Genomic DNA, 19,897 nt, shown 5'->3' with positions numbered 1-19,897 from the left:
TTTAAAATTAAATTGCATTAAAAACAATGCTAATGCACGGGGGTTGGTCAAACATCCATATCGGTGCATTTAGTGTTTTGCAGGTCTTGTCCTTGCAACTCGGGTTCAGGTCCCTCGCGCGCGTACGTCTGCCGCCGGGAGCGGCTGGGCGGTTCCCTTTCAGGCGGCGGTGGCCGGAGCGCGCACGCTCTCTGGCTCGGACACGTGCACGCAGGGCAGGGAAGGCGGGTGTGGGGGAGGGGACGGTGAGAGTCTGTGTGACAAGAGGGCCGCACCGCTCGGTACCGATGGAAATAAAGCAAACGGTATTTGGCGAATAGCAGATGAGTAGGGCCGCGGGGGGTTGGGGAGTGAAAACAGTAAAAAGGAGTTGAGGAGAAAAATGGTGGTTGTGTTTGTAACGGGGGGGGGGGCCGGAGGAGGAGAAGAAGGAATAAATTGCAAGATAAATGGCGAGTGTAATAAATAGGCGGGTTTGAGGCCTGGTGGCGGAGGCTTGGCACCGGTTGTTGGCAGTGCGGCTCCCTGGTTTGTTCAAAGAGAGGTTGATGGTGTTAACTGGTTTATTTTATAGCGGGCGGGGGAAGGGGCTCTCTTTAATTAGGTGTTTTATTTTGGAGGTGGGGTGGAGGGTTGTGTGTGTCGCCGGCTGTTAACACAGTGGAAAATGGTGCCAAATACAGTCCTGGAATAATGGCTGTGCTGGGGAGAGAAGATGGAGAGGCTTCCTCAGTAAATATTACCACTCAACTACTCCGAGCAAGAATTAACATTAATACCATTGACAAATTAGCCAGTCATGAGCCCAGATCATTTGCACTGCTTTCTAACCAACCGTCAGTTGGATTCATTTGTTGGGTAGATTGATTCCCTTCAATTATTTCTAATTAATCTTAATTGTTCAAATTTTTATTTTAAATAACTTTATTTTTAAAAGATGCAAGTTGCTTATATTTTGGGTCGACTCTTAATTCACAGACAACACAGTGTTCTTATGCTGATTTTCTTTTGCCTGTCTGTTGTGCACCATTCCTGGGGTGGGGGTTGGCTTTTCCGACAATTCTCACGTTGAGAGGTGTCAATCTTAATATCCGTCCAAGGGTTCTGAATTTGGCAGGAAGTTTAAAAGGGGGGGAGAAAAGAGGGAGAGGATGTTGCGCATGTGCAGGAAATGATCCATTATCCTGCAAAAAAAAGAGTCCGAGGTGGTCGCAGCGGTTTTAAAACCTTGAAAGGCCACAAAAAGGATAATCTTTAATGACAGTCTCCTCCAATTTGCTGTATTTCTGCCTTAATTGCAGATCACACCACCGGGGGTAAAATGTATTGCAATGCTTAAAAGAAATACTGAGCTAAATCTGTCTGTGGTCTAATGGGCAAACAGTCGATAAATAGAACAAAAAGCAATGTTTTTTTGCTTGTTAATTTTATTAATATTTGCACTGTCAGATGTTTAAAGCTTATAATTTTTTTTTAGGATTGCTCTGAATATTGAATTATGAGGCTGTCCTTTGTTGCACTCCCCAGTGTTCCTGGTTTGCTGCTATCTTGCTAGGATTTTAAACGCTCCCCCCCTCATCCAGCTGCTTCAGAAAACACACATGGTGCATTGTTGTCGTTCCCCAGATCGTGTCTGTTCACCAGAGCTGTTCAGTAACCTTCAGCAAGCGGATCAGCGACCTCCAGGATAAATATAAAGTAGTTTGTTTTCCAGACCTAGTGCCCTTGTTTCTGCTGCGGCTGCACTGCAAGTATGGAGCCCTGCATGGAGTATTTCTTGGCACAAGTGCAGCAAAAAGACATGGGGCGTCGTCTGCAAATTGCTCAAGAGCTGATGGAGTACATCACAGATCGCCAGAAGTCTCACGATCTGGAACATGACCAATCAATGCTTGATCGAATGGTTGATGGCCTTGCTGCTGGTTGGGTCAACTCGAGTAACTTCAAGGTATGCTTATGTTTAACAGCTGTAATATCAGACTTAACTAGCGGTTCCAAACAAAAGATTTTTCCTAACAAAATGGGTACGGCAGCAGAGTGGTTGTGTTACTGCATTTGTAATTCAGAGACCTGGCTAACAATCAGAGAGATGAGTTCAAATCCCACCATGCAGTTGGGGAATGTAAATTTAGTTAATTAATCTGGAACAGAAAGCTAGTAAGAGTAATGGTGGCCATGAAACTACTGAATTGTTCTAAAAACCCAACTGGCTTACTCATGTCCTTTAGGATAGGAAACCTGTTGTCTTTACCTGGTTTGGCCTATCCTATGACTCCAGACCTAGCAGTGTGGTTGACTCTTAACTGTCTTCTGAAATGGCCTATGAGCCACGCAGTTGTTACCACCACCTTCTCAATGGCAATTAGGGATGTGCAGTAAATGCTGGCCTGGCCAGCGATGCTCACGTCACAAGGATGAATTAATTTTTTTAAAAAGCGACACGCTTGAAGTTTTTCATTTTGCACACATCAGGACAGATGCAAGAATGCCAAATCTCAAAGGGAGCAACAATTTATTGTTGGAGAAAAGGGGTGCTGATTGGTCGGCAAGTCGACTCTGGTTGAGGTATTGCCACGGAGACTGCACCAAGGAACTTTAGTCCTCCACGCTTTTGTTTAATTCAAAAATGGCTGGACATGTTCCTTTTGCCTGCAGAGGACAGCTCCCTGCTTATGAATATGTCGTTTCTAACGAGTGTAAGTGAGCCGACTGATAATGTTAAATAGTTTAATTCTTAGCACAGTCCAGATTGTTATGCAAGTGCTGTCCAATCCTGGAATCGCATCTGACATTAGGCATTGTGTTCTTGAGTTTTGCAAGTATGGGCGTTTTGAGTACAGTCAGTACTCTGTCTATTGTGAACCGCTGAAGGATATGTGCTGTTTGATATGAACCACCAGTTGTTGGGACGTGTGGCTTATGTACCTGGCATCAGACCTGCACTGGAATTCATATACCCCACTAATTTGTGTGGTATGGCAGAACATCTTTTTGGCTTGTGTTGCTACTGTATACTAGCAGTGTGAAATGGCTAGCTTCACCTGTTGCTCAAATTTTTGAGATATCTTCCCTTTCAGGGTAATTTGAGGTAGCCTTTTCAGGTCCGAAAGTGGCTGCCTCGGGCCCATTCATGAGTATGCGCAATACACAATGTGCATTGATCTGATCGGCGTAGCCCTTATCCCGCATGATAGCTTAGATGTGCCCTATTTTGACTGAGCATGTGGCTTGGGCCCTATTTGAGATTGTCGATAAGGCCAATCTTATAGTGCATGCAACTGTAGGATCCCAAAGCATATATTGAACAGTGAAGGTAGACCGTGTAGAGAAGTGGATTTCACAACTAGCCTGTCGAGGAAAGGGACCTCCATTAGACTACTCCATTTCAAAGGTGAATTTGAGCACGGGATGGAGCACATTAAGGTGTGTAAGAAATTCTTACATGCTGCTGCAGATTCAAATATAGCAAAAGTATCATCTATGTATCGGAAATATGCAAGGGTTAGGGGTCATTCCATAGAAATTGCATTTCTTGTGATATCTCAATAATTTGAGCAATAACTGAAGCTAGCTGTCTGACACTGCTGCTATACAGTAGCAACACAAGTGATATTTTCCAATAATGGGATGCTGCTGTCAAGCCAAAAAAAAAGTTCTGCCTACCACACAAATGAGTAATGTGGTATTTGAATTGTAGTGCTAGTACACTGCCAGATATGTAGGCCGTACGTCCCAATGACTGGCGGATTGTATCAAACAGCACATTCCTTTTGGCTGTTTGCAATAGGAAGAGTACTAACCATTCTCAACCAGCCCATTCTTGCAAAACTCAACGCCTAGCATTAGATGTGATTCCATGATTGGACAGTATCTACTGAACTATCTGGAGTGTGTTAAGAATTACACTAATAACCAATTTAAGATTATCAGTTGGGTTCGCAACTTATGCTTGCTGGAAGCTACATATATTCATACACAAGGTCCTGTCTTCCGCAGGCAAACGGAACATTTACAGGCGTTGTCTTTTTTTGAATTAAAGAAAAGCATAGGGGACAATGGCTGAGGCATTGCCTTAGGGAACTAATCCGAGTTGACTCGCTTACCAATCGGTACCCTTTTCTCATGCAGTATAAATTGTTGCTCCCTTTGAGATTTGGTATTCTTGCATCTCCTGATGAGTTCAAGATGAAAAGCTACGACAGCATGTCTCTTTTATTTTCGGCAATACTCAAGTTCTGCTACCAAACGGCTATAATTTTTTAAAAAACGCTTATCTTTTTGCAGTGTGTTTTTCTGATTCAATAACCAATTTATTACCTTTGCCATGGCAATCATTATTTAATTTCAAATTTCATTGCAAGGATAAATGTTAAAACATCTTTGTTAGGAAGAATGAGTAATTCTGGGCTTCTAACCTATTTCTAAAACAAAAGCATTGGAATATTCTGTTCCAGGAAATCATCCTGCTCCCTCTTGATCCATTGGAAATCCACACTCATTGCATGTTTTGGTAATCAGCTTTTCCAACCCTATCCGTCTCAAATAACCTGTCCAACTGTAATTATTCGCATCATTTATGGAAACCTCAATTTCTTTCTCAGCCTTTGTTTCTCATGAAAACGACAGCAACTCCGAAGAACTATTATAGCTGATGCTCTAAAGCTGTGTATTTCAGTCCCCTTTAGAAATCAAAGTAAAAATTGTGAGCAGTCACAGACATGTTTTCTGAAGCTGTTGGTTGTGCCACAGCTGCCTCACTTATAATTGCCTTGGGTGCAACAAAGGTTCAGTAGGCTGATATCTGGGATGAGGAAATTGTCCTATGAGGACTGATTATGGGATATAGGCCTAGTTTGCTCAGAGTTTAGAAGAACAAGAGATGATCTCTTTGAAACATATAAAATTTTTAAGGGGCTTGATAGGATATATGATGTGAGGTGTTTCGCCTGGCTGGAGAGTCTAGAGCTAGGGGTGATAGTCTCTGGATAAGGGGCTGTCCCTTTAGGACTAAAATGAGGAGAAACCGCTCAACTGAGTGTTGTGAATCTTTGGAATTCTTTTCCCCACAGCGCAGTGGATGCTCAGTCGATGAGTATATTCAATACTGAGATCAACAGAAGTTTGGGCATTAAGGGCATCTAGAGATTATGGGTTAGAGTGGGAAAGTGGTGCTGACATTGAACTTCAGCTCTCATCTTGCTGAGTGGCAGAACTGGCTCTATAGCCTGTATGACCTACTTCTACTCCTGTCTCATGTTCTTGTGTTCACTTGGGGACTGTGCATTTTGCTGCTTTTTGTGGATTGTCAGTCTCTGGCTGTTGTACTTGAGGCTTGGTGGACAAGATTACTGGAAATGCTGTTGTGTTTTTGGGGAATATCCAATTTCTACATTTCAATTAATGAAAGTGGTATTTCTTTAACATGAGCTACAAAGCCAGCTGAATGCAACAAATGGCAAGCGTTCAGCTCACAAATCCCAGATGATTCTGCTGATAGAATTTTTAGGCTATCTGGGGCTTTGTATAACAAAGCACTGTGTATGTGGATTAAGTTTAAAATTCTGTGCAGGTCCAATTGTAAATGGACCCCAAGTAATTCTCTTCAAATCAAATCCTTGTCAGAGGTAGTTCGTGCTTAGTGTGCAACAGAAGGATTCTGTTTCAGACCTGTCCAAGGAAAGTAGGCTGGAATGAGAGGTGCATGAAAATTCCAGTATCTGTGACTTATATAAATTTATTCAACTACTTATCACAAGCTTTTCAACTTAAATTAATGTGAACCATATTTATTTTCATTTTCTCCCCTCTATCCGGAAGGCTGGTGAAGGCAGTACTGTGAATCTCCCCCAAGTGTCTATGTTTCATGTGAGTTTAGACCAGAGTGTTGGTAGGTTGCGCATCCCAATCACATGTTCCTGCCCAATGTCCATGTGTGCTTTCCAGTTGAGGTTACTGTACAGTGATTTTTGGCTGGGAACTTGAGTGCTTATATATTTTATTTGCCCATTCCAAAGCACAGAGGCCTGTTGTAGCAATCTTGCTCCTTCCCTGAAATTGGCGAATTCAAAATAACTGATGTGTAACCATCTTGGTCAGTATGACTCAGGAACATCAGCTGGTGCATTTTCCCACTGAGACATAGGGGCTGAATTTTACCAGCCCCTCAATGTTGGGGATTGTGGGCGGGGCGGGGGGGGGGGGCGGTGCCTGTAAAATACTTACAAGAGCGGCCCGGCACGACCCCCGACGCCGAGAAGACCCGCCGCATTTTCCGGCCGGCGGCGAGGCCTCTGTGTGGTGGTGGCGGGGCCTTCATTTAAATATTAAAATTAATTAAAACATGCAAATCAATTTGCCTTGTCTTGGTGGCTGTCCCATGCCGATCTTACAGCCAACAGCCGCAACTCGCGTGCCTTTGGAAACTCTGTTCGGATTTTTGAGGCGAGACACTGGGAGGGGGGGATGGACTGAAATTATCAGAGCGGGGGGTGGGGAAAACTTTCTTTTTTATTGGCTGTGGGGATGGTGGGAAGGGGTTCAGAGGAAAATATGACGAGTGGGGGGGGGGAAAGTTTGGGGTGGGAATCAAGTTAAAGGCCAATGGAGAAAACATTGGGGGGTTGGGAGAGGGCCTCTAGCTTTTAATTATTTTTTTGTAACAAATTCCAGAGTTATGTCACTTCAAAAATTGAAATTTTTGCTAACGGCTTGAAGCTGTTTAAAAATGGCACGGCGCTTGCGCGGTGGCACCAGACGCCATTGCTGAGGACTGAGCGGCTGCCCCCTCTGTCATCGGGGGCGGCCGCTCCACCTCCTCGATTTAAATGAGCCCCGCGCGAAGTATCGCCGGGGCTCGATGGCGCATCTGCGCCTGAGGTCCACTGACTTCAAAGCGTGCCGCCGCGATGTGTGGTGCGCTAATAAAGTTCAGCTTGTGGAGTTAACTAGTTTCATTTTAAAATCAAACAATCTAGCAGGACAATGAATTATGAAGTTTTAAAATCTTGCTCTTATTGCTAAGAAATTTGTCCATCATATTTATGGTCAAGAATATATGCATTAATAAATTTAGATATCTTAACTTTAGCAACTTGAATGGCATTTATTTGCAATCAGCCGCAGTTGCCAGTGTTGGTTTTTAGTCCTCCAACACTTTCCCCTCCAGACTTGATGACTTCAATGTTTTTCTGGTTTTCTATCTCCCCAATCCATAAAGTTCAGTTCATCCAAAACTCTGTTGCCCACTTGCCCATCACCCTTGTAATTTTATGGCCCGTATTTGTTCCCAGTCTCCCAACACGTCCAATTTAAAATTCTCTTCCATTTGTTTAACTTCCCTTCATGGGGACTCCCGATCTCTAACTTCCTCCAGCCCTGCAGTTTGCCCTGCTTGAGCATGACTAGTATTGATTATTTCCCCTGTGGGATATGGATTAGTATTTTTATAAAATATTTTCATTATTAAGTTATCATTTCTGGGAAAGGTAAAAACAACATTACTGTTTGATAGAAATAACATCCTTTCTTTGGAAATTGTTAGGAAACACTAATTTGGCCCCTTAAGTAGGAATATAGGGATAATTCTGTGACGCCAGTGGGGGGCTGTGCTTGCAAAGGGTATGATATCTCAGAATTACCCCTCATTACTTTGGGACCTATTGTGAAAATGTTACCATTGCAGATAACAGGGCTCCAAGTATCCACATTTGCATGTAGAAACCTGTGAATGTTCCACACGTATGTGGTATCTTGTTAGGGAGCCTAAAAAGTATTTGTCCGGAAGGTCTGTCCTTCATCTGAAATATGCTTCTTGCAATCTAGCTTTTTAAAAAATGTATATATAGCAAGTTGTGGGTTTCCACAAATCATTAGGGCGGCGCAGTGGTTAGCACCGCAGCCTCACGGCTCCAGGGACCCGGGTTCGATTCCGGGTACTGCCTGTGTGGAGTTTGCAAGTTCTCCCTGTGTCTGCGTGGGTTTTCTCCGGGTGCTCCGGTTTCCTCCCACGAGCCAAAAGATTTGCAGGTTGATAGGTAAATTTGCCATTATAAATTGTGACTAGTATAGGTAGGTGGTAGGGAAATATAGGGACAGGTGGGGATGTTTGGTAGGAATATGGGATTAGTGTAGGATTAGTATAAATGGGTGGTGGATGTTCGGCACAGACTTGGTGGGCCGAAGGGCCTGTTTCAGTGCTGTATCTCTAATCTAATCTAATCATGTCCCTGTTTTTTTGATTTATTCTTCCAGTTCTCCATTCTTGAAGTATACTTAGAATTTCCCAGGCATTGCTCGTAGTCTGCTATTTTGCTGAACTGGCCTTTCATCATGTGTGAGGACAGTGACAGTTGGTAGGCTGTTTGAGCATAGTGGCATCACAGGCAAGCCCTGTTTTCACTAATCATCTGTGCACTTTTTTCCAGAGAGATTAAAGGGTAGTAACTGAACAGCACTAGGGACTGTGGCTAGGATTTTCCCCCCTCTTATTCCTTTCCTACCCAAGGATCACTGAGGCAACTTAATGTTGCTCAATTTCTGCCTTGGCTGAAATCGTCTATCCCAGCACTGTGGCTTGGTATGAGTGGCGATCCTTTAGAGCTATTAAGGGAGTGTGTGGGTGTGTGCAATTTTAATTGCCACGGGTTTCCCTTCATGGGCTGTTTACCAGTGCATTATTTATCTAGCTTGCAATCTAGGTGTGTGTTTTTGGCCAAAATGCTACCCCATCATTTGATGTGGTGCATACAATTCAGTTATTTCTATATCCCTCTTGGAACTCTGTTTCTAGATTAATGTACCTTTTTTCTCTTTCCTCTCAAATGAAAAGTTGTCTGTTACTTTGCTGTAATCCAAATGCACAGCATGGCTCTGAGATGCATTTGGATCACCACTGTCTCTGCATTGCCAAATAGCTCGTCCAGCATTTAATCTTGGATGAACTGTATTTTCCTCCTGTTAACATTAGAAGACTGAAACAACCGTTTTCAGCCCCTGCTACAAACTCTATACCCTCACCTCCAATTCCATCTCTTTTCCTTGTCCACTGTCAGGTTGAACTAGTCTGTTTGTACATTGGTGTGCTATTTGACCTCAAGTTGAGCTTCTGACTCCATATCTTCATCACAAAGAATGTCCACTTCGATATCCAACAACACTAACCTTCGCCCCTCTCAGCCTATCTGCAACTGAAACCCTCATCTATGTTTTTGTCAGTTCCAGACTTAACTATTCCGTTGCTTTCTTGGCCAACCTCTCATCTCCACCATCCATAAACTTCAGCTCATCCAAAATTTTGTTCATATCCTGTCATACTCGCCCATCATGTCAATATTTTATGACCGATTTAAAAATTCTAATTCATTTATTTAAATTCCTTCATGGCCTGGCCTTTCCCTATTTCTAACCTCCTTCTCTGGCCCTACAAAGCCCCCAGAACACACTTCCTCTTGTGTGTATCTCTCCCCAACCCCCTTCACCTACTATTGGAAGCCATGCTTTCAGCTCTATAGGTCATGAGCTTTGGAATTCCCTCAGCAATCTTTCAGCCTTTTCATTTCTCTCTCTTCCTTTTAAGATTCTTCTTAAAACCTACATCTTTGACCAAGCTTTTGGTCACACCACCTGATATCTCATCATTTGGCTTAGTGTCACTTGGTCTGTTTACGATCCATGAAGAATCTTGGGATGTTTTTCTCTGTGAAAGGTGCTATATACATATGAACATATGAATTGGGAGCAGGAGTAGGCAACACGGCCCCTCAAGCTTGCTCTGCCATTCAACAAAATCATGGCTGATCTGATTGTAAGCTCAACTTCACATTCTTGCCTAACCCCAATAACCTTTCACCCCCTTGCTGATCAACAATCTATCTTCCTCTGCTTTAAAAATATTCAAAGACTCTGCTTCCACCGTCTTTTGAGGAAGAGTTCCAAAGACTCAGGACCCTTAGAAAGAAAAAAATTCTCATTTCGGTTTTAAAAAGGCAACCCCTTATTTTTAAACAGTGACCCCCGAGTTCTAGATTCTCCCACAATCTCTTGCCATTTAGATAATATGCTTTTTTTATTCTTCCTGCCAAGATGGACAATTTCACATTTTTTCACATTATACTCCATTTGCCAGATTCTTGCCCACTCACTTAACCTACCTATATCCCTTTTGTAGCTTCCTTACGTTCTCTTCACAATTTACTTCCCTACCTATCTTTGTGTCATCAGCAAATTTAGCAACCATGCCTTTGGTTCCTTCATCCACGTCATTTATATCAATTGTAAAAAGTTGAGGCCCCAGCACTGATCCCTGTATCATACCACTCGTTACATCTTGCCAACGAGAAAATGGCCCATTTATGCCTGCTCTCTGTTTCCTGTTCGGTAGCCAATCTTCTATCCGTGCCAGAATGTTACCCCCCCACACCAGGAGCTTTTATTTTCTGCAATAACCTTTGATGTGGCACCTTATCTAATGCCTTATGGAAATCCAAGTACAGTGCATCCACTGGTTCCCCATTATCCATGTTTTTCTTCAAAGAACTCCAATAAATTGGTTAAACATGATTTCCCTTTTACAAAACCATGTTGACTATTGATTACCTTGAATTTTTCTAAGTGCCCTGCTATAACGTCTTTAATAATAACTTCTAACATTTTTCCTAAGACAGATGTTCAGCTGACTGGCCTGTAGTTTCCTGATTTCTGTCTCCCTCCCTTTTTGAATAAAGGAGTTGCATTCACTATTTTCCAATCTAATGCAACCTTCCCTGAATCTAGGAGAAGCTTTTGATCATGATGCTTTTAATTTCAAGAAACTCATTCCTCTAATCGTTCATTTGATATATGTCTACTATATATGATATGGAGCTATATAGGTAAAGATGATTTCGCATTTGGCTTCTTGCTGAGTTAACGTATTTTAGTTGGGATTAGGGAGGGGAAAATTAGGAATGGTTTCTGCTCCTGACTGCAATTCATTGACTGCTCTGCAAAGTGTGGTCATTTGAATGTTGAGTGAAGATGTGATTGAGCTTGCATGTGATGCCTTCTGGTAAATACCCTTTCAATATTCACTGTAGCCTCATCCATGAAGAATGGTTACTTGAGCAGAGTGCTTGGTGTTTCTAGAAATATACCCCACCATGAGTCTACACCATCCGAAGAAACGATGACAACATTGATTTTAAAAAAAAGTAATTTAATAGAGAAAGCTGTACATTTACTCCTTTGTTTCTTTCTCTCTGTTAAATGTCTTTTATAACAAATGTTGCTTGTGAAGAAATTTCCCTTGTAAGGTAGGAGAGATTTCGGTTTTAATCCCCCAAAGTGTAATTCTCTGTTGGTCTAGGGCAAGCTTGTGTCGCCTAATTTTAAATTTGTGTTGTTTTGAGAAGAGACAAATATTTTATAAGGGAGGTAAGTTGCCGTAGCAATGGAAGCCAGTTGAGAAAATGTGGGGGCTTCCTAAGGCTTGAAGTGGAATATTTTCAAATTTCTATGCTGCTTGCAGACATTTTTGATTTTCTTTTGGTCATGGTTGGTTGGTATTTTTTCCTAATTTAAAAAAAATTATTCCTTCTCACCCACCCACTTAGCTTTGCAACTCGTGCTAAATTTGCGGGATGACGGTCTGAAAGTAAATTGTTGGCAGCAGAGAGCAGGACCTTGGCGGGGTGGGGAGGATCTTTCTCTCCACGTAACTTGGCTTGGGTTGTAAATTGGGTAAAGTGGTGGTTGAAACTACAGACATACACCCAGTGGATCTGAGCATTAATGAGGTCACTCTCTGGGGGCCAATTGTAGTACCCTGCTGTCTGCCTGACTTTGTTCCACTAACTCAGCCAGCCTGGAGCATTCTTTTCGGTATGGCTCATCTACTGACTGAATAAACTCAATTAAGGAGAATAGTCAGGAGAACAATTTCACTTTTCTTCTGGTTTTATTTCCCCTTTTCTCTGTTCATCACCTTAACGAACAGGTTGGCTGCTCCCAGTTATCCATCAGGACAGATCTAAATAGGTTTCCAGGAAGGGCTTGAATAGCCTGAGGGTGTCACTATTATTACATTCAGTTCACACCCAGTGCTTCAGTGGTGTGGTCACTGCACTACACCTACTAGGTAATATTTTAATTGAATCCAAGAAACTGTACTTTCTAAAGCTGCTAGATTTATTCTTCATTGACAAGATTATTTGATTGCAGAAAATGTTCATTTACACCTAGAACTTTGCTTAAAAGTTGCATGTTAATGTTTTGAGATACCTATTTGTGCTGCAAAGTCCCAGATTTTAATTAAATAATTTCATGGAAGGGTACACCTGTAACTTTGAGACTGGCAGATAATTTTACAATCCCCTCACCATATATGCAGACACATTTTGTATATGGAAATTTCATATGCAAGAGTAGAATTGTAATGTTTACCTGTGTCTATTTATTTTTTATTTAGAGATACAGCACTGAAACAGGCCCTTCGGCCCACTGAGTCTATGCCGACCAACAACCACCCATTTATACTAACCCTGCAGTAATCCCATATTCCCTACCACATCCCCACCTACACTAGGGGCAATTTACAATGGCCAATTTACCTATCAACCTGCAAGTCTTTGGCTGTGGGAGGAAACCGGAGCACCCGGCGAAAACCCATGCGGTCACAGGGAGAACTTGCAAACTCCGCACAGGCAGTACCCAGAATCGAACCCGGGTCCCTGGAGCTGTGAAGCTAACCACTGCACCGCCCATGTTGTTTTTTAAAAGTTAAAATCTTTCCCAAAGTTGCTCTTGCATACCTCAAAGCAGCCGATGCAAAAATTCCTTGGCTGATCCATCTGCTGTTTTATTTGTGGGGGGAAATGTGTAGTCTAGACTCTTTCCTGACAGCAAATTCAAGATTGAAACTGGTGGGTGTGAACCAGTGTTTTCTCACTTTGCTACATAGTGTAATAATTATCGAAGTAACTTCAGTTGAAGAGCATGTTGCTTTTGCAAACCTTCAGAAGCAATATTAAAAATAATTTTTAAACTTACTATTAGTGGCCTTAGCTGTTTGCTTACAGTTCAAATACATTCATCATGCCTTTTCAGATTTAAGTATATGTTAATTGAAAAACTCCAGTTTCACTACAGGACAGATGCACTTTGTAAAATGAATTTAATTTGGTATCCTATTATTTTGTTTAGCCTCATCAAGATGTCTAAATATACTAAAAGTCAACAATAACTTGCATTTATATGGCACTTTTAACATAGTAGAGCGCTCCAAGAGAGCATTATTGGGCAAAATTTCACACCAGGCCACATTATATTAGAACAAATCACTAAAAGCTAGCTCAGAGGTAGGTTTAAGAGAGGGATATGTTTGTGGGATATGTCGAGCATTCTTTGTTCCAGTCCTACTCAGGCCCCCTCCCCCAACTCTTTTTCCGGTACATTGATGACTGTATCGGTGCCGTTTCCTGCTCTCCCCCCCCCCCCCCCCCCCCAAACTAGAAAACTTTATCAACTTTGCTTCCAATTTCCACTCTTCTCTCACCTTTACATGGTCCATCTCTGACATTTCCCTTCCCTTCCTCGACTTCTCTGTCTCCATCTCTGGGGATAGGTTGTCTACCAATATCCATTATAAGCCCACTGACTCCCACAGCTACCTCGACTACACTTCTTCACACCCTACCTCCTGTAAGGACTCCATTCCATTCTCCCAGTTTCTCCGTCTCCGACGCATCTGTTCTGATGATGCTACCTTCCATGACGGTGCTTCTGATATGACCTCCTTTTTCCTCAACCGAGGATTTCCCCCCACTGTGGTTGACCGGGCCCTCAACCGTGTCCGACCCATTCCCCGCACCTCTACCCTCACCCCTTCCCTTCCGTCCCAGAACCGTGACAGGGTTCCCCTTGCCCTCACTTTTCATCCCACCAGCCTCCATATCCAAAGGATCATCCTCCGCCATTTTCGCCACCTCCAGCGTGATGCCACTACCAGTCGCATCTTCCCCTCCCGTCCCCTGTCAGCATTCCGAAGGGATCGTTCCCTCCGCGACACCCTGGTCCATTCCTCCATTACCCCCACCACCTCGTCCCCGTCCCAGGGCACCTTCCCCTGCAATCGCAGGAGGTGTAATACCTGCCCATTTACCTCCTCTCTCCTCACTATCCCAGGCCCCAAACACTCCTTTCAGGTGAAGCAGCGATTTACTTGTACTTCTTTCAATGTAGTATACTGTATTCGCTGCTCACAGTGTGGTCTCCTCTACATTGGGGAGACCAAGCGCAGACTGGGTGACCGCTTTGCGGAACATCTCCGCTCAGTCCGCAAGCAGGACCCTGAGCTTCCGGTTGCTTGCCATTTCAACACTATTTGGCGGCACAGTGGCGCAGTGGTTAGCACTGCAGCCTCACAGCTCCAGCGACCCGGGTTCAATTCTGGGTACTGCCTGTGTGGAGTTTGCAAGTTCTCCCTGTGTCTGCGTGGGTTTTCTCCGGGTGCTCCGGTTTCCTCCCACAAGCCAAAAGACTTGCAGGTTGGTAGGTAAATTGGCCATTAAAAATTGCCCCTAGTATAGGTAGGTGGTAGGGGAATATAGAGACAGGTGGGGATGTGGTAGGAATATGGGATTAGTGTAGGATTAGTATATATGGGTGGTTGATGGTCAGCACAGACTCGGTGGGCCGAAGGGCCTGTTTCAGTGCTGTATCACTAAACTAAACTAAAACTCCCCCCTGCTCTCATGCTCACATCTCTGTCCTGGGATTGCTGCAGTGTTCCAGTGAACATCAACGCAAGCTCGAGGAACAGCATCTCATCTACCGATTAGGCACGCTACAGCCTGCTGGACTGAACATTGAGTTCAATAATTTCAGAGCATGATAGCCCCCCATTTTACTTTCATTTTTAGTTATTTTTTCTTTTACGTTCCTTTTTACATTTTTTACAATCTTTTTTTTTTTGCATTTATTTCATTTCATCTTACTTTGTTCAGTTTGCTTACCCACTGTTTTTTTCAGGTTGTTTTTCTTCAGGTTTGCACTTGCTGCTGTTCAATATTCAGTGTATTCACACCTAATCTGTACTAATGCTTTGTCTTTCAACACACCATTAACATATTGTTTGCCTTTTCTCCGTGACCTTTTGGTCAGCTATGTGGCCTGGTCCAATCTGCACCTTCTCCTTTGTTATCTCTTGCCCCACCCCCACCTCACTTGTTTATAATCTGTGACTTTTCTAATATTTGTCAGTTGCGAATAAGGGTCACTGACCCGAAACGTTAACTCTGCTTCTCTTTCCACAGATGCTGCCAGACCTGCTGAGTGATTCCAGCATTTCTTGTTTTTGTTTCTTGTATTTTATAACTCAGATTTAAAATAATCTTTAACTGCAAAGAACCATCTGTGCAATAAATACACAACCAAGAGCCCCCCCCCTCCCTCCCCACCTCCCCCAGTGGCTCAGTAAGTTTATTTAGTGTGTTAAGTGCTACAAACCGAGAAGTGTTTTGCTTTTAGTTTAGAAGATCGTGTTTGATTCTCAGTTTGTTCTTTAGTTGGCTAATCTCTGTCACAGCCCCAATCAAGGCTCTACATTTGACATTAGCATTCCTGAATTAGGGCGGAGAAAATTTGTCAGGCTTCCTGCTTCTGATCACTATCTAATGATCTGCTGGAAGTGTGACCATGTTGGCAATGAATGTCCTCCTTCTGTGATTGAATAGCTTGGTGACTCTCACTGTTGAGGCTGTCACAAATGAATGGTCGCTTTCGCAAAGTGCCAGAAAGTTGCTGCTGCCTTCATATGTAAAAGGGGTCAATACCTTGACTAAGAGAGGAGACAATCAAAAGAAAAATCATTCTGGTGATGATGGGGCATTCCAAGTGTTTTCATTGTGCTGAAAACCATTCTAACTTTTTGCTTATCCATAGCCTGATATATGATCTTTCAGTTGTGGACTACTGTAACTCTCACTGCTTAGTGTGCATATTTGATAGCTGATTTTATTTTCTTTCTCCCTTTTCTTTGGTAAGGGGAAAGATGTTCATTTGAGTTATGAGTGTGAAGTTCAATGAAGATGCAGAATAACATTCAGAGCTAAGATGGAACGAGAGGAAAACTAAGAGCACTGACCACAGCAGTAATATTGATAAAATAAATGATGCCAGAGGAATAGTTCTTCAAATAGTGATTTTTTTCATCTGTCCAGGACTGAGAGGAGTTTGAGTCTTCCCGGGTTTAGAACCGAACTTGCATTGCACACACAAGCAGAATTCCAGTCTTTATGAAGAGTTAAGACTTGTTGGGAACAGAACTGTGTGTCACAAAAGAGGAAACTGAACTTCTTGGAGGCAGTTTTGTTCCATTTTGAGGTTGGAAGAGATGGTGAGGTCAATAATGTTAATATCTGAAGGATTAAGGATGGAACCATGAAAAGCTGGAAGTAATGTCTGTTGGTTGAAGATTGAAAATAAACTTTTTTTTTGAAGAATTGAAGCAAGACTTTTGCCTTCTCCAGTGATTTAGAGGAAATTGTAGATTTTACTGAGGGTGTGCAATGTGAAGAAATTAAGTGGGGAGTGGACTATGAGTGGAGGATGTCATTGACATGTAGGTCAGCAAGCATTGGGGTGATGGATATAAATACATTTCCTTCACCATTTTAATTGTTACAACACCAGACAATCAGACAGGTTATTGAATTTTATTGCTGAAAGAGGCTGAGGTAGAATTAGATTCAGACACTTTAGGAATATAGTAACTGAAATGACTTCTGCTGAAATTATAACAGAAGGGGTGGAGAGAAACCAGCAACAATTTTTTTAGAGCACAGAAATGCCACAAATATTTCTTTTGTTATGCCTCCCTTCAAAAACAGCGAACTTTATGCAGGCCAACTTAACCTTTTTTGAGGTTTAAAAAAAGTCAGAATTATGAGCGTTGGGCACAATGTGTCCTACTGCTATCCTAAAATTTTGACGTATTTGTTGAAAAATGTGCTGTCTCTATCCAAATTCTGTTCTGAGAGTTTGATAATTACAGTAATCAAATGAGTTTGTTTCAAGCCAATAACATTTCATTGACATGTAGTAATTTTAATCTTCTACTAAGATTAGTTGCTGTGGGTGAAATGTATGACATGGAATAGCAGTGACTGAGGTAGGTGTAAAATGAGGTCACTGACTAAAGCTGAGCATTACATTGTCCGTTGTTTCAACTGGTTTCTGAAATATATGGTAATATAGCAATGTCAGCAAATGCCATGTCTTTAGGTTGCATGGCATGTTACTTTTTCTTCATCTAACAGTATTTTCTTGAGATTTTAATTGTATCATTGATGTTTTCTACACGTTTTTTTGGCTCCTTTTTTTATAAAAAAAAAACTGGCTTATTTGTTCAAATAACATGACGCCTGTGTCTTCACTAAGCCAAGTACCGTTTCCTAGCCAAGGATGCAGGTATATTTTGATTTCTAATCATCTGCACGCACTACATTCTTGCTGGCTATTAAGAAATACAAGAGAATGCCATTGCTGTTTTAACATAAGTGTAACTGTGGCAGATTTTTTTTTTAAATATCGAAAAAGTATTTCTTCAGCCATGAAGGGGAATATGTATTAATCAAAAGGTTAGTATTCATTTCCTAATTGGTATTGGGCGAAGAATATGTCATGCAAGGTTACTTCTTGCTCGATCATGTAATAAAACTGCTCTGCACAAATCTTTTAAAAATACATTGGATGTATCTAACCAGTACCTTTTCATAAATATCGAAAGTGATCACTTTTGATCTGTTAGATGGATTCTGCTAAGATTAGTGACCCCTCTGTCTTTTGAATTGCTGCACACTACCATCCTTCTCTTCTGCCAAGAAGGATCTTTAATTTTTTTTTGCAATGTAAGTATTGTCAGATTGTGAAGAAAACAAAGTTAGTGTGTAGAGTTGAGCAACTTTGCAGAAAGAAATATAATTTGCATTGGTTGTGGTTGAGTTTGGATGAAGTCTACTTTCAATGGCCATGAATAGTTATTTCTATCTTGTACTCTGGGAAGATCGGGATAAAAGTCTAATACGAATATTTTCCTGTTAGTTTTAACTAATCTCTAAATGAATTTCCTAAAATTTAAGATGTTTTAAAACTAAAAGGAAAACATTGCTCTAAGTGTGTTAAATGAAATTAATTTACCTTTTCACTATTGAGTTTATACCATTTGGGAGACAGGTATGGTAATTTGAGTAATTATGTTTGTAGTATTTTATTGCCTTGGTTAGCACAGTGTGATAGTTAATCGACTTCATAACTACATTCCAGATCAGTTTGACTAACTAAATGCAGCAACCATATTTGTGTTTTCTTTTCCTGTGTGTCTTTTTGCTTGGCTTGTAGTTGGGGTTTTAAAATTATGCCTCCAGAAATGTTTCATGGTTTTGAAAAGCTATTGGCCCATTAAGGTAAGTTAATGTATTTACTATACCTAAGTGTATAGGAGCACTGAAGATATTGGCACTTGGAGGCATTAACATTCTTCCAGTGAATAGCTGTTTGCTTAAAAATAAACTATTAATTCTGTGATCACTAGGTGTAGTATATAGCGATGGAGTACCATTCATTTTTAATGGGGTGTGGTGCGGAAGAATAGACTGCTCGTTATACCTGTGATTAATTTTCTATTGTAATTCTCATTTATAGTGATCACGCATGAACAAGCCTAAAATAAGAGTCAAACGGAGGAGAGCAAATATTCTCATCTTGTAACAATTGCTCAGTTATCTACTTGTGTGATTAATTACATAATCACTGTACTTGGCAAACTATATGGATAGAGCTGAGAAACACTAAACACCAAACTGTAGTGGTGATGTTGGGAATGGCATTAAACATGAAATTAGAGACACATGCGATAAAGGAACATCTGTAATTATGGGTGACTTTAATTTGATTTGCCCAATCTATATGCAGATTAGTCACAATACCGTGGAGGAGGAATTCTTGGAGTGTATATGGGATGGTTTTCTGGACCAGTACGTTGAGGAACCAACTCGAGAACAGGCCATCCTAGACTGGGTATTGTGTAACGAGAGAGGAATAATTGACAGTCTAGTTGTGCGAGACCCCTCGGGGATGAGCGACCATAATATGATAGAATTCTTCATCAAGATAGAGAGTGACGTAGTTGAATCTGAGACTAGGGTTCTGAATCTTAGGAAACTACGAAGGTATGAGGCGCGAGTTGGCTATGACGGATTGGGAAACGTTACTTAAAGGGATGATGGTGGATGGCAAACAATTAAAGAGCGCATGGATGAACTGCAACGATTGTTTATCCCTGTCTGGCGCAAACATAAAACAGGTAGCCAAACCATGGCTTACAAGGGAAATTAGAGATGGCATTAGATCCAAGAAAGAGGCATATAAATTTGCCAGAAAAAACAACAGACCTGAGGATTGGGAGTAGTTTAGAATTCAGCAAAGGAGGACCAAGGGATTGATTAAGAAGGGGAAGATAGAGTACAAGAGCAAGCTTGCGGGGAACATAAAAACTGTTTGTAAATGTTTCTATAGGTATGTGAAGAGAAAAAGATTGGTGAAGACAAATGTAGGTCCCTTACAGTCAGAAACAAGGGAATTTATTATGAGGAACAAAGAAATGGCTGATCAACTAAATACATAGTTTGGTTCTGTCTTCAAAGGAGGACACAAATATCATACCAGAAATGTTGGGGAACACAGGGCTTAGTGAGAGAGAGGAACTGAAGGAAATCAGTATTAGTAGAGAAACGGTGTTGGGGAAATTGGGACTGAAGGCCGATAAATCCCCAGGGCCTGATGATATGCATCCCAGAGTACTTAAGGAAGTGGCCCTAGAGATAGTGGATGCATTGGTGGTCATCTTCCAAGATTCTATAGACTC

At 41.8% G+C, this 19,897-nt stretch overlaps 1 protein-coding gene across 9 annotated transcripts in view; it reads left to right on the top strand.

Moving 5' to 3' along the window:
* Window positions 1-218: 218 nt before the first annotated feature.
* The window catches only part of clasp1a (cytoplasmic linker associated protein 1a), a 367,909-nt gene continuing 348,230 nt past the window's right edge, over window positions 219-19,897 (top strand). For 7 of the 9 annotated variants that reach the window (XM_068034909.1, XM_068034908.1, XM_068034905.1 and 4 more), the window contains exons 1-2: window positions 219-305; window positions 1,478-1,948. In XM_068034909.1, the coding sequence (XP_067891010.1) occupies window positions 1,754-1,948 (195 nt within the window). In that variant the 5' untranslated portion in view covers window positions 219-305; window positions 1,478-1,753. The remainder of the gene's footprint in view (window positions 306-1,477; window positions 1,949-19,897) is intronic. The other 2 variants (XM_068034903.1, XM_068034902.1) reach the window with 2 other exon arrangements.

The sequence above is a fragment of the Heterodontus francisci genome, chromosome 7 (genome assembly GCF_036365525.1).
Source record: "Heterodontus francisci isolate sHetFra1 chromosome 7, sHetFra1.hap1, whole genome shotgun sequence".
NCBI classification, from domain to species: Eukaryota; Metazoa; Chordata; class Chondrichthyes; order Heterodontiformes; family Heterodontidae; genus Heterodontus; species Heterodontus francisci.
The sequence above is the reverse complement of the archived record's forward strand: the minus strand, read 5'-3'. Positions and strand labels throughout refer to the sequence as shown.